The 14,607-nt window shown below is 35.8% G+C and overlaps 1 protein-coding gene across 2 annotated transcripts; it reads left to right on the plus strand.

Moving 5' to 3' along the window:
* The first annotated feature begins 177 nt into the window (after positions 1 to 177).
* Positions 178 to 13,044, plus strand: LOC102596731 (syntaxin-81-like). 2 transcript variants are annotated; one of them, XM_006343329.2, is made up of 8 exons: positions 178 to 344; positions 3,618 to 3,818; positions 5,096 to 5,179; positions 5,305 to 5,409; positions 10,457 to 10,600; positions 11,601 to 11,867; positions 11,982 to 12,113; positions 12,775 to 13,044. In XM_006343329.2, exons 2-8 carry the CDS (start codon positions 3,741 to 3,743, stop codon positions 12,916 to 12,918), a joined length of 954 nt encoding a protein of 317 aa, XP_006343391.1. In that variant the 5' UTR covers positions 178 to 344; positions 3,618 to 3,740; the 3' UTR covers positions 12,919 to 13,044. The 2 variants fall into 2 exon arrangements, with proteins under 2 accessions (XP_006343391.1, XP_015162363.1); XM_015306877.1 differs by having other exon boundaries at positions 3,739 to 3,818.
* The last annotated feature ends 1,563 nt before the right edge of the window (positions 13,045 to 14,607 follow it).

Below are 14,607 nucleotides of genomic sequence, written 5' to 3' on the forward strand. Positions count from 1 at the left end.
CAAATATAAATTTTGTGTTTGCTATATGTGAAAGTTGCTCTTTTTTTTCCCTAATGATTTTCCCCAATTTAACAAAAATATTATTTAATTTTAATTGAAATTACCCATTTTGAAACGGATCCCATTTAAACCCGACCCGGTTCATATGAACTTGAACACAGTTGCCTATCTTTTCTTTTCTTCTTCATCGTATAATAATTACAGAAAAAAAGAAGTCATAATTGCCGGCGGAATCATATTACCGGCGGCGAAGTCCCCGGGATTGGTGGAATCGGCGGCACTCAAAATTGCCTGATTTGGTTGCGTGAGCGAATTGATTTTACGGTCAACTGATTTTGAGGAAGGTAAATTTTTCCTAGAACTCGGTCTTATATGATCAATGATTGGGTTACAATGCTTTTACTCTGCTCTCACTTCATAATGATAGCCCTAGCTTCATTTTCTAGTTCTCTGTGCGTTTTTTTCGCAAGAGCATAAATGATCCATTTTTTGGTTTACACTCTGATTTGTGAGTATTAGTAATCAAATTGTGGAACTTTCTACTTGAGAAGAGAGAAAACACAGTAAGAACACAGGAGAGTAAATATTTATCATTTTGTACTTGAGGTGTTAGTGCTTGACATGAAATATGATAGTAAAATGGAATTTGAGAGGAAAACAAGCTATAAACTAAGCTAAGCTAAAGCTATTCTAAAGAAATGAAAGGGATAATGGATGTCTTCCAAAATTTACTTGAACTCCAGCAAGCATCCATGAGTTTATGCTTCCAAAATTCATGCTTAACAAAGTCATACTGCAAGTAGAAAACAAGCACAGGGGCAATGGTTTTTAACCCAATTTCAACGAACTTTCTGTCAGAAGCTTTAGGGACCAATAGAGTGACTGCATTGAGTCTTCTCCTCATATCTCTACGGTGTTTTCCTGATGCCTTGTCAACTGCCTCACCACAAAAGAAGTAAATATTCTTGAGAAATTCCTCCAGGATTTGACTTAAATAGAACCTTTGAAATGTTTTAATCTTCCACTACAATGCGAGTGCTCCTTTCCCATTAGGGTATTTCAAAGCAAGTCACAAGGCAGAATCACATCCATGATGCCATATCTTTTCTTTATTTGAGTCATCAAATCTAAGCCTGCAATATATGTTGTCCCCACGGTTTAACTCCAAGAGCCATGTCATCCTACTAACAAAAGTAGTTTTGTTTTGTATCATTTTCACTGAGAAATGCAAATGTTAACCCATCTGGCAGGCTATGAATCTTCATCATCATTAGTACCTTTTGTTGCATCTCCAGAATGAACCATGTAAAAGAGACAATGTTGAAAACTGGAAGTGCAACAATTGGCCTCAAAATGCTGCCAAGATTAGTAGTCCAACTTTAGACTCTAGAATTATCTTCATTGCAAGACCATGTTGAAATTGAAGAGAGGCATTTGATGCAATATTACCACCAAGTGATATTCTTAACAACTGAGCTTGCTGCCTTTCCATATTAATAGTATTGCACAACTTGTTTATGAATTTTAGAATATGTGTCGGCTGCCCCAATTTACTCCTCCAGTCTATGAGACAACTATATTGCTTATCACTGGGTGAAACTACAGTGTGATTATGAACTTGAGAGAAAATGATATCCAGAGACTTATAAAAGTCACACTTAAGAGGCAGAAAGACCTGGCACAGCAGTTAATGCTACTAGCTCCAACCAACAGTGAAGAAATGTCCAAATAAGAATCATAAGAATTAATAATCTGTCTATTAGGGATATGGTCAGCTGAGTACTGAAAATACTAAGTAGGGAGACAATATCCTTTTCGAGCACTGGAAAGTATTGTCGGCGGTAGTCTTTTTCCACCTTTTCTCACCTTTCAAAATTAGAAATGTAAGACACTGATTGTTCTATGCTCAGAATGTTTAAAATGGTATTGTTGTATATAGCAAGAGTAAGCATGAAAAAGAGGAAATTTCCATGGAATAATATGACCAACAACCCCAATTATTTTGTGCGAAACACCAAGAGAAAATGCAGATCCTTATCTAATAGCCACATTAGAACCAGTCAGTTGCTCAAGGTATCTTGATGTAATGGCATGAGAATCTTTACCTTCCAATGCTGCAAGGTAAGCAGGCATGAAGCTTTTCAAGGCTGCTACATCTCCTTGTATCTGCAGATTAGGATCTCTCAAATTTTCATGGAGGACATCAAGCAGTCTCCATTTGCTTTTATCTGTTAATGGAGCATGGACCAATGAAATGCCCTTATTGTAACAGGGAACTCCAGAACACATTATTTCTCCTCCATATCCACAATCCAGCAGTGTTCTCTCAGCTGCAGGAATCCCACTCGCAAATTGATTCAGCGGAGCTGGGGAAAGAATATTGTCACACTCATGAAGAGCCAAACCAACTTTCTCGATAGCTAAGGTTATACCATGACATACGCACAAATCAGAGGACAATGTGCAAGTCAATAATTTGCCAACAACATTACTAGTAAATGTCCTGGACCATACTTAGTAAGAGAAGGAAATACATTTGCACTCAACTCAGAATGAATTTCAAATATTGTTCATCAGCAACAAATGTCCCATGGTCAACATAACAAGACTCATAATCAGAAAAACCATCGAACATGCCAATTAGCAAAACCGTTAGTTCCCCCCGTGCTCGAAAATTGACAGAGGGAATGACATGTTGAGATATCAGAGCTTCTCAGTTTCCGTTATATCTTCAGAAAGAAGAATCAATTTGTCAAAAGATCCGATATATTGGTGTACCCGAGGAAGACTTGAAGTGTGGGTCTACTTGTTCCCTTATCACTTCCCAAGAATCTTTGATTTCCCTTAGTTGAAATGTGCTAGAGAGTTGCAGAGCAAGCTTCTGCACCTTTTCTCTATTCTTCTCCATTTCGGAAGCCATTGATGAATACCCACAGTTGCGAGGATGATGCTCTGATACCAAATGATGTAGAGTAGAATTTAAGAGGAAACCAAGCTGTAATCTAGCTAAGCTAAAGCTATTCTAAAGAGAGCTAAAAGTTGATTTTCATTAATATTTCCCAAATGAGTACGTACAAGGTATTTGTGTAATGCAAAAGAGAACCCTAGACAAATAGAAATGACAACATTATCCTAATAAGCTGACTTAGGTTGCTAAAGAAATAGGAACAGAAAATTGGGACTAAATTGTAATTATGTAAATACACTACTTTTGAGATCTCTTGGTATGGTCGGCAACAAACGACTTATTGAAGTCATTTCGTAAGTGTTTCTGTATAGACGACCTAAGCTGATCTTGGATTGAGAAGTAGTTGATTCATTGATTTTCTAAGCGTTTCTAACTATTAAAAACAATCAATTTCATTCTCTATTTGTCTAGGATCTAAGCATTTGAAATCCATTAGTTGAAATATCCCTTAAATCCAAATTAGGTCATCTACATGGGCCACGACTAAGGTTAGTATCATGTTCTTTAATCAGGATTAGTATATAGAGAACTTGATTACTAATATCTCCAACTACGAGTTTGGTTTATGTTTTCTGATTATAAGTTGTTACAGCTGGGATTGTAGTTGTCTAGTTGATGAATTGGAACTTGGTAACTTCATTTTCTGTAGAGTTTTACCTGGAAGGAAGAATATCTTCGGTCTTCTGCTGGGATATACCAAACCATTATATACCATTGAAACTGCATCATTTGATAAGAAGAAATCTTCTTATTTTCTCCTGCAATTGAAGGAATGTCAAAAGTTAGAGATAGAACGGAAGATTTTAAAGATGTTGCACGTCGATCAGCATTGTCTTTGGGATATGATGAGGTACATTAACTTATTCAGTTCATTGCTTTTCTCTATTTTTGGTCTACAGAATAATGTAGCGTGCTGTGAAATGCCTTGAAGAATCTTCATGCTCATATGGACCCTAAATCCTTTGCCTATTATGTAGAGTCCGATTGTGCATATAGCTTCTTTAATTTCCTCATGTATCAATTGTTCATACCATCCCTGGATCAGATGCTCGGTTCTATAATTAAACTGATCAATAATTATTATTTTTTTTGAGAAAGTTAACTGGTATTATAAACATAGAAGTACACCAATAGTGAACTCCTGTAGTAATTACATCAAAAGTATAGAGGGTTTACCAAAAAGAAACTAAACACCTATCTCCCTCATAAACTATCTAAGAATAGGGTGATGTCCCCCGGATCCTTGGGAATAGAATGGATACACCAAAAGTAAAAGGTCACTAAACAATTCATTTTAATGCTTTGGAAAGGGATGCTCTTGTTCTCAAAACATCTCTGATTTCTCTCACTCCATATTGTCCTACCAGATGCAGGCAGGGACAATCTTCCATCTCTCCTTGTGTCCTGACTGATTTCCATCTCTATTCCAACATGCTAGGACTTCTGCAGTATTTCTAGGCATGGTCCATGTGATACCTCTTCGGTTAATGAAATACTTCCATAGCTTCTCAGTCACTTTACAATGCAAAAAAAGATGGTTTATTGTCTCTGTCTCAAATTCACAAAAAAAACATCTGGAGCATAAGTCCTTTCCTCTTTTCATTAAGTTATCCTGAGTCAGAACAGATTGTCTTGCAACAAGCCATGTGAAGTTAAGCCACCTTTATGTGGTATTTTCCCTTTCCAGATCATCTTCCAAAGGGCCACAACTCCTTTGTTTCAGTTGAAGTGTCTAGTAATTTGTAGGCTGATTTCACCTTGAACTTGCCATCTTTCTCCAGCTTCCATGTCAATTTGTCTTCCTCACAAGTGAGGTTCTTGGCTTGTTCCAAGGTATTATAGAACCGAATCATTCTCTCCACTTCCCAGTCATTGAGGAACCTTCTAAAAATCAGGTTCCAAAACTGATCAATAATTTGTGTGGTTGCAAATGTCTGGCAGTTTTGTTTTCATTGCAGATGATTTATAATTCTCTTATTTGTGTGGGAACTAGTATTCCATTTAATTAAATTTCAACACTCTCTTTCCCCAACCCCCACTCCCCCAACCCCACCCCTTTGTTAAGCCTATGTGATACTACCATCAGATCTTAGAATATGTCCTCTGAAGTTAGATTTTTGCTGACAGTCTAAAACAGCTGCTTTATTGGCATCTTTTATCATGCATAAACCCCGGCAAAGGTCAGGATTCATCAGAGCTGCACTTAAAACGGTATATTTTTCTTACACATAATGCTGATCTTCTTTTGTTACTTTCCTTGTGCTTTGGATTTTATATCCTTTTGCTCATACACAATCGCAAACCGAAAATCCTTTTCATAAAATTTCATTAATCAGCTGGAGAGCATTGGGACCCTAGAGCAATTTTTGATGAAACACAAGAAGGATTATGTTGATTTGCACCGTACTACTGAACAAGAGAGGGATAGCATTGAGCATGATGTAAGGTTACATACTTTCATATATGTTTCCTTTCTTCTCTTTTTGTACTTATTTCCCTTTTTTCTTGTATGGATTTCAGAACAGGATGATTAGCTAGACTATCTTCTTCTTGCTGCTATGCTGATGTACATAGATATATTTTGTTATTTCTGCATGATGGTCTCTTATCAAATATATGTTGATGAAAACAAAGGGGTATTTCAGTTTGCAAATAGGATTAGGCCATATCGCAAGGGTGAGGTTGGAATCATGATTACATATTCGAGACAATTATACTGTTTTGCCTCTATTTGGTGGTGATTTGCAATTTTTTTTAAAAAGAAAATATCAATCTACTTCCAATTTAAAACAAGTTGGGACGGCTATAGGTATTTTTTATATCTATTCCTGCTATATTTGGATCCATTTTATTTTCCTCAAAATGACCAATAGGCCACATAATATATAAAAATCAAAGGAGTCAAGTAAAACAAATACAAAAATGGCCCAAACAAACCGCAACAAAAGAAAGAAAGAATCCATTTTATTTTAATACTTAAAAAGAAATCCTTTTAAGGCAAATTAGGGGTTAGCTAAATTAAATGTTCAAAAAGTCTCACACTTACCTCGACCTGGTCAAATGCAAGTGTAAGAACAACTATACCTTAGTCCCAAATTGGTATCATCCATATGGTTTTTTTTCTTCCATTGCTTTATATGCTTTTAGAACTTTTAACACCATAATATCACATCTTTAAAGAAGTACTTTCAGGGGTTTATGTAGGACATTCCCTAATCATCTCAGATAATATTGTCTTATGTTTTCCTCTATCTATGCTACTAAGTCTTTCTAAAAAAAATAGAAAAGAAGTCATAAAAGTAATATACAAATCACTATTCCTTATTTTGTATTTCCTAAAAGATTCATTCAGTAACTTCAAGAAACATCAGATGTTTCTTGTACTTCGATTATCATAATATTTTGTTGTAGTTGCTGTTCAGAATCCTTTGTTATGGTTCCACATCCATTTATTCTCTTTCTGGACTGTTTTTCTTGAGCTGAGGGTCTATTGGCAAGAACCTCTCTACCTCTGAGGTAGGGGTAAGGTCTGCATACAGACCTCACTTTGTTGGATTACTCCGGGTATGTTGTTGTAGTAGTAACTTTCAGAACAGTTGAAATTTGACCTCCAGGGCCCTTGCTACTTACTCTTTCTATCTGATGAGGTAATTTACAATCTTGTCTATTTGTGTATGGCGTGCATTAATCTTAACTTTTATGTTCATACAACACTCATCGTTTATTTTCTTGATTGCTAAAGGTAAGTAAATTAACTTCAGCAATTAGATATTGCTATTAAATAAGTACAAAAGGAGGCTACATTACAAATTGTGCAATGAGCTCAGGAAGTCAATCATGGGATCTAAGTCATTTGCAATAACCATGTTGCACCCCAAAAAGAAGAAGAGAGGATATACACTAGTATTTGATACTAATTACAGATGCAGATTTGCTCTCAAAAACTCTCGCATTCCTTTCTTTCCACATAGTCCACTAAATCACCGCAGGGATGGTATTCCAAGTTCCCTCTTCACCTTGCCAAGACCTTTCAAGTGCCAGCATTCTAGTAGTTCCTTTGTTGTTCTTGGCATTACCCATTTAATTCCAGTAAAACGAGAAAGAGTCTCCATATCTGAGATGTAAACTTACAATGAAGAAATAAATGGTTGATATCTTCAGCTTCATTGTTACAAAACAAACATCTGCTACATAAATTAATTCCCCTTTTCTGAAGGTTTTCATGTGTGAAACAGGCTCCTTTCGCCACTAACCATGCTAAACATTCCACTATATAGGAGCTTTGTTTTCCCAAATACACTTCCAAGGCCAATTTTCAGTTGGGGGAAGACTTAACTGCTTGTAGCATGATATAACAGAGAAACATCCCTTAGTGTCACATTTCTAGAGTAAAGAGTCGTCTCTGGACCCTTCGGGGTGGCCCAGTGGTTTGGGCTTGGGACTTCCATGTTGGAGGTCTCAAGTTCGAAACCCCTTGCCAGCGAAAGCAAGGGGTTTGCCTTCTGGGTTGAGCTCGTCACACCGGGCTTGCCTAGTGCGGGTTAACCTCTTCTATGTGGTTTGCAAGCTATTGCATAGGAGCGAGGGTTTTACCCTGTGCGCACCCAAAGGGTAGTGGCTGCGGGTTTCCCTTGTCATAAAAAAAAAGAAGAGTTGTTTCTGGACAGAAGAGGAGGCAGACTGTGTAGCTGAGACAACAAAGATCAAAGGTTGTACTCTTCCCAGTCATTCATACTACATCTGGATGTAATATCCCAGCCAGAGTTGGACCAATATTTTGATATTAATGCTTCAAGATTCTGTGCAACTGTACATAGGAAAGGACATTGATCCTTCAAAGATGAAGAGCCCAACCAAGTGTGTCCAGAATCTTTTTTTTATTTTTTATGAAGCAAGTAGATTCATTTCAAGGCATCAAGAAGATGCAAGCTTTACAAGGATAGATCAGTTAAGCTCACAAAAAAAGGATTTGTAGCGTCTTTCTAAGCTATAGAGCTAACAAAATCCAAGAAGAGTTCTAAATTATTTACAGAGGTCAGTCTAATCCAAGTGTGTCCAGATCTTACTTTCGCACCATTCTCAGTTTCTACTGTAGTGTTTGAAAAATGTCCCAGTGAGTTCTCAGATGCTTCTGTATACCACATGTTTTGGAGAGATATGGTTGTTTGGTTATCCATGGATTGAGAAATCCATATTTTTTCACAATGACATCTCTCCACAATGCTCCCACCTCCTTCCTGAACCTCCAAGTCCAAAGCCACTTAAACTGTAAAATTTTACTTTGAATCTTTAAGTCTCTAATAACCAAGCCTCCTGACTTCTTGTCTGTTGACACCGCACTCCATCTAACCAAAATAAAGGTCGCATTCTCTCTATTACCCCTCCACATAAAGTCTTAAGTATTTTGTCTATTTTATGCACCACTGCTATTGGCAAAGGGAACAAGACTCTTGATAAGCTTACTCTTCCAGCAAGAGATGTTTCCTTTCACACTTCTCCAAGATGTCATCCCAAATTGCTACGGATTTAGATTTTCCCCCTAAAGTGAGTCCCAAGTATTTTGCAGGAAAAGAACCTACTGTACATCGCAAAGTTCCTGAAATTTCCAGTAGGTTAGGAACATCATTTACCGGGTAGAGAACATTCATGGAGTAATTAATATGAAGGCCCAATACTGCTTTAAAGAACAAAAGAACCATGCACGGATAAAAAAATCAGTCTGCATACAAAAGGTGGGTGATATGCTTCCCTCCCTGGTTCCTCAAACTTGGATTGAAGCCTTTAATCCACCCATGAACTTCTGCTGCTCCAAGCATTCCACTTAGGCCTTCCATAACCAAGGTGAAAAGAGAAGGGGAGAGAGGGTCTCTTGCCTTAGACCTTTTTGTGTAGTAAAGAAACCTTTGGTGATCATTGATGTTAATGGACATCTTGACTGTGGGAATGCAGAAATGGATCCATCTGACCCATTTTTCCCTGAGGCCCATCAACTTTTATATGTTAATCAAGAAGTCCCAGTGCATATGGTCAAAAGCTTTTTCGATATCTAGTTTGAATAAAATACCAACCTTTTTCTGCTTCAATCTGGAGTCTATACATTCATTTGCAATGAGTGAGGCATATACAATCTGTCTACCTCTTACAAAAGCTATTTGAGAAGGGGAGATCAGCTTGCACATGGCAGATTTGAGTCTGTTAGCCAATAACTTGGACAGCACTTTGTAGAAACTGCCAATTAGATTCATACTACAATCATCTTGTGAACATGTTGACTTTGAGACCCAACATTTACTCCAATATAATATTATTGGTCTCAAAATCATTCTATAGCACTTGCCTTTCTCTTTGTTAATTATCATCTGCAGAGGCCTCTTGTAGCATTCCTCTATTGCAACCATCAAACTTTCTTCTATGATGCCATTCTTTTAGAAAACTGGGTCTGTACATCTGAATTGTATGCATTTAGATACCACAGGTGTGTCCAATCTTACGTCACATGCGTTTTTATTATTGGGGCTAATCTTGCAGTGCATGATTTCTATAAGAATTATTGAAAATGAAGTCAATTGGTATGAAAGACATAATCATATGACAAAGGGCATATTTTCCCTAGTTTTAGGTATGGATCTAGTAAAAGAGTAAATTTAACATAATAACATCTCTCTCGTCAGTTTTTTTTTTTTTTTTTTTTTGGGGGGGTTGGTATTTGGGTGGCAGGTATGACTAAGGGGTAGTGGATGGGGAAAGTGACTCCTGATCGCAAATTCCATTTCATGGAAACATAATCCTGAACTCCTCCTGGACCTTGAATAAGTGCTAAGTAGCTCACTGCTCTACCAAGTGCTTTAGGGATAGCCCACATTTGTGGTTTTTAAAATCAGCAGAAGAACCGGGTGCATGATAGAATAAATTGATCCTGATACGCATCTTCAACATTTTTCAAAAGTTTGATCTTGTATAGTAATGATCTTCTTGTTTTCTTATCTTCATTTTTTATATTGCTTAACTAATTCTTAATATTCTGTAAACAGTATTAAGTTCAGTCCAGGCAATAATATAAATCCTGGAAAATTACTAAGAAAATTGAAGGATGAAAGCCAATGGAAGTTGAATTGGTGGTTACAGTACTCTTAACTCCAAGTTTGACTATAAACTACTTTGACTTACTGAATTGGCACTTCTGCACCAAGGTGCTGTGTTTGATTTATTTTCCTGCCATTTACTATGGTCAATTTCTTGTGAAAAGTTGAAAACTAGATCTTTGTTTACTCCCTTGAAATATTTGATAGTATTGCATCTTCTTTTCATGCTTTGTCAAGTTTGATGTCCTTATTAACTTTTGAGTCTGAAGAAAGAGATCCTTGTCCACCTTTATGGTTTTGACTTTTTCTTGTGCAGCTTTGTTTTGAATGCTAATGCACTTAATAGAGATTGTGAAGTTTTGAGTTAAATTTTTTGGAAGGATCTTACGAACACTACTTTCTGTAGGTTACTATTTTTGTAAAATCATGCAAAGAGCAGATAGATGTTCTCAGAAACAGTATAAATGAGGAAGATGCAAATTCAAAAGGATGGCTTGGATTGAAGGGTGACAATCTGAATGCTGATACTATAGCACACAAGCATGGAGTGGTATGGTTGCTACATACAATATAGTCATCAAATATTCTATAATTTGATTAGTACTGCTTCCTGATACATTGCTTCCCACTTTCTGCTGGTATTTGGAAATTCTGAAGTAACTTTATCGATACTGTTTGAATTAAAGATATTACTAGATGACCTGTGACGTTAGAGGAGTTGATGTTGTGTCCTTGTCCTTGATATCACTCTGTTAGTAGAATACTCTTATATGCATGTGACTATTCTTTTTATAACGTTCCATGTGCCTATGTTAGATACCTCAACTTAAAGATTATTTTTATTTTACTATTTGGGAAGTCGATGTTTTAGTGTAACTTTCTACAATCAGCAGACACTGTCATATCACAGTTATTTTGCCCCCCATTCTCTGCTGGTGTTTCATATTTTCGACAAATAGCCTGTTTTAAATAGAGAAGTTTTTTAAATGATCTCTGATGTTAGTGGTAATACTTCAAAATTGTTGTCTTTGTTTGGATTCTAGTAATACTTTAAATTTGGATCTCTTACTTCCGCAGATTTTCTTTCCCTGAATTTTGCTTCTTAGAAAGTGGATGCAATATGTGGTTGCTCTGTGATTTGTACAACATATCACTGACTCATTGACATACACCTGCAACTGCAGATGGAATAATTGAAGCCACTAGATTGTGGTGATTATTAATACTTCTTGATGATGTAAATATAATTTTTCAACCTAAGCTACTGTGTGTAATCAGATGGAAGTAGGTCTAAAGCTGTTTCTTCTACTTGTTTTCAAACTGCCTCGTGTTACGCTAAGAGTGAACCTGAGGATGTAAAAGAAAAAAAAAAGATCCTTTAGAAAAGAGTGCCGAGGCATTTGAAAGCATATTTCTTCGGGTTTATCATGAGACTCACCATAGGGGAAAATCCTTTAGTAGTATATACACCTAATGGTGCACTGCTGTGCTTGTTGATCTTGGAGTGTGGATGCATATCCTCATATTCATTGTTTCCTATTATACTGCAGGTTCTAATTTTAAGTGAAAAGCTTCACTCTGTTACATCACAGTTTGATCAGTTGCGGGCAATACGCTTTCAAGATGCTATTAACCGAGTTACACCAAGAAGGAAGCGTAAGAGCACTACCAAATCAAATGCTGCAGAGGCCTCTGCTTCTAGTAGTTTGGATCCCGACATGAAAAGGGACTCTGAGGTCAGGGACAGTGATGTATCACAAGCAGCGCCTTTAAGAGTCCAAGAACAACTTTTGGACGATGAAACACGTGCCCTCCAGGTAAGTTGGAAGTTTTCTTATAGAGGATTTAGTTCTAGCAAGCAACTTCTTAAAGCTAAAATCACATACACTATTCCTGTACTCTTGACTACTATGATCACTCACATGATGCAGGTAGAACTGAACAGTCTCCTGGATTCTGTTCAAGAAACAGAAACAAAGATGGTGGAAATGTCTGCGCTAAACCACCTTATGTCTACTCATGTTTTGCAACAAGCCCAACAGATAGAGCTTTTATATGAGCAGGTTAGCGGTATTGTTGCTATTTTACTTTCTAGATGGATAGAGCTTCTATCTTGCTAAAATGACAAGTAAATCATTTTCTCTCTCTTTGTTTAACTAAGTCAGACCATCTTTGCATTTCTTCTATTAACTTTGCCATTTGTAACCATTTCCTAGTTAGAACTAACAAACATCACAATTCACGGATCTATGCGGTTATACTTTTATTAATTTGTTCTTTAAAGCATTTAGAAGAATATCAAGCATTCTAAGCCCCTATATACCTCTTGAGTTGAACAGTTGTCAGTAATTGACATACATGCATGACAAGAAAAGAACAAAGAAAGATTAAAAACAATGGAATACGTGTTTGTAGATGATCAACCAGGCTACATGTTTCTTTGAAGTGCACTGAACAGAATTCAGAATGATATTCTTCCATTGACAGCTATGAAATGAGATTAAATGAAGAATTGGGGATCCATTGGCAGTTTGGACTGAGGCATAGTTGTTATTGTTATTCTTCCATTGGCAAATCATGTCATTATATATTGTATCCTGCTGTATTATCTGTAGTATGAGTTTTGATCACTGTATACTTCACGGAAGCTCTCGTTGAAGTCTATACCTTCTGTAATTAGTTTCGAGCTTCAGTTGGTATGAATTTTATGGTTTTTCATTTCAGGCAGTTGAAGCTACCCAAAATGTGGAACTTGGTAACAAAGAACTGTCACAAGCCATTCAACGGAACAGCAGTAGCAGAACTTTTCTTTTGCTCTTTCTGTTTGTACTTACATTTTCAATCCTCTTCCTAGATTGGTACAGTTAATTCTCAGTTTTTTGCACTATTTTTGGTCTTACAATTAACAGGAGTATAGAGCCTATTTCGTCAACTAAAGGTGTGTATCGTTACTAGAAGACATAATACATACACGTGTTCTTTCGTCTTAGTTGACATCTACGTCTCCCAACTTTGAGTGTGCACATTTAAACTTATATAAAGTTGATTAAGTAGACAGATGTATCTTACATGACATTATACAATTTTTTTTGTAGGGTATACATGTATATTTTTGTGTCCGACAAGTTATGTTGAAGTTTGCCCGTAAAGAATTTATAATAGGCATAAGTTCGATTGCTAAAGGATAAAAATTAAATATCAATTTATTTGGAGAGGATTGTGCAATTTCAATGAATAAAACTACTCAATTTTAAATTGTACAGAGACTAGATAAATTTAGAGTCCGTTTGGCTTTAAAAAAGTAGCTTTTAAGTCAAAAATAAATAAAAAGTGGGGAAGACCTACTTTTGGTTTTAAACTTTTTTTTAAGTCATTTTAAACTTATTTTAAGTTATTTTTAATCTTATCAAACACTTCCAAAAGTTAAAAATGATTCAAAAATAAATTTGACCAATTTTTAAGTTAATCCAAACAGACTCTTAACCATTTTTTCCAAAAAAAATAAAAATAAGGATTGGATACCCACCAATAAATATCTTAATTTCATTTGTTTTCTAGAAAACAGACAGAGATACAAAAGATGAAGAGAGGGGATAACATGCATGCAAATAAAAGAAGAACAATGTTAGGCAAGACTCCTAAAACAAAATGATTGCAAATATGCAAAAAAATAAAAAACCTAAAGACAAAGTATTCACCCCTTTAGTTGGGGAGTATAATTGCTATTTTAAATGCTTAAAAAGGAAAATCCTCATTCTCCATAGTTGCCTTCTTGGTGGAATTACAAATGATGGTGTTTCCCCAATAAAACAAGAGGCCAGCAAAAATAAAATACAAAGTTGAGGAAGATAAGAGTAAAGAAATGTTGAGTAAGAAATCCAACTAACATAGGTCGTGGTGAAATGGTTGGGATCCTTCACCCTTAATTAGAAATCTCGAGTTTGAACATCGTCCATATAAATAAGTCTTACAATTCGTAAATTTAAATCAAGTTGGATCCCAATACATGGTGGAAAAACAAAAGAGAGAGAGAAAGGGGAAGAAATCCATTTTTTTTCCTCTTAATAATTGAAAATCTTTTAAGTCAATGCTATAGAAATTTGATGAATAATAATATGTCCATCTTCTTATCCTATTCTACTTAAATATTACTCCACTATCTTTTATCTATAAAAAAGGTTTGAATTCATGATGTGTGTCTAATCTAGTTATCATATCTTACACTTTTACATAAAACTAAACCAAAGTCTATATAGCGGAGTCTAAGTTTAAGTCGGTTCTTTTTCTTTCTTTTTTTCTTGGGATTAATGTAAAATAACTTAGAATCAAAATATCACAAATAAAATGATTATTCAGATAGTCAATTAATTGAACTACAAAGATTTTCACTTCAGTCCATAACTTTTCAAATGAAGATTGAATGAATTCTTTTAGGAGATTAGACATAGTGAAAGTAATGAGACATCATATCATGCATGCCTGTATTTCTTTTGCTAACAATTTGGTTATATCTGTTTTATTATCCACTTGAAACACCATTGGTGTAATTTTTCCCCC

This window comes from Solanum tuberosum, unplaced genomic scaffold, assembly GCF_000226075.1.
Source record: "Solanum tuberosum cultivar DM 1-3 516 R44 unplaced genomic scaffold, SolTub_3.0 scf00039, whole genome shotgun sequence".
Classification (NCBI taxonomy): Eukaryota; Viridiplantae; Streptophyta; class Magnoliopsida; order Solanales; family Solanaceae; genus Solanum; species Solanum tuberosum.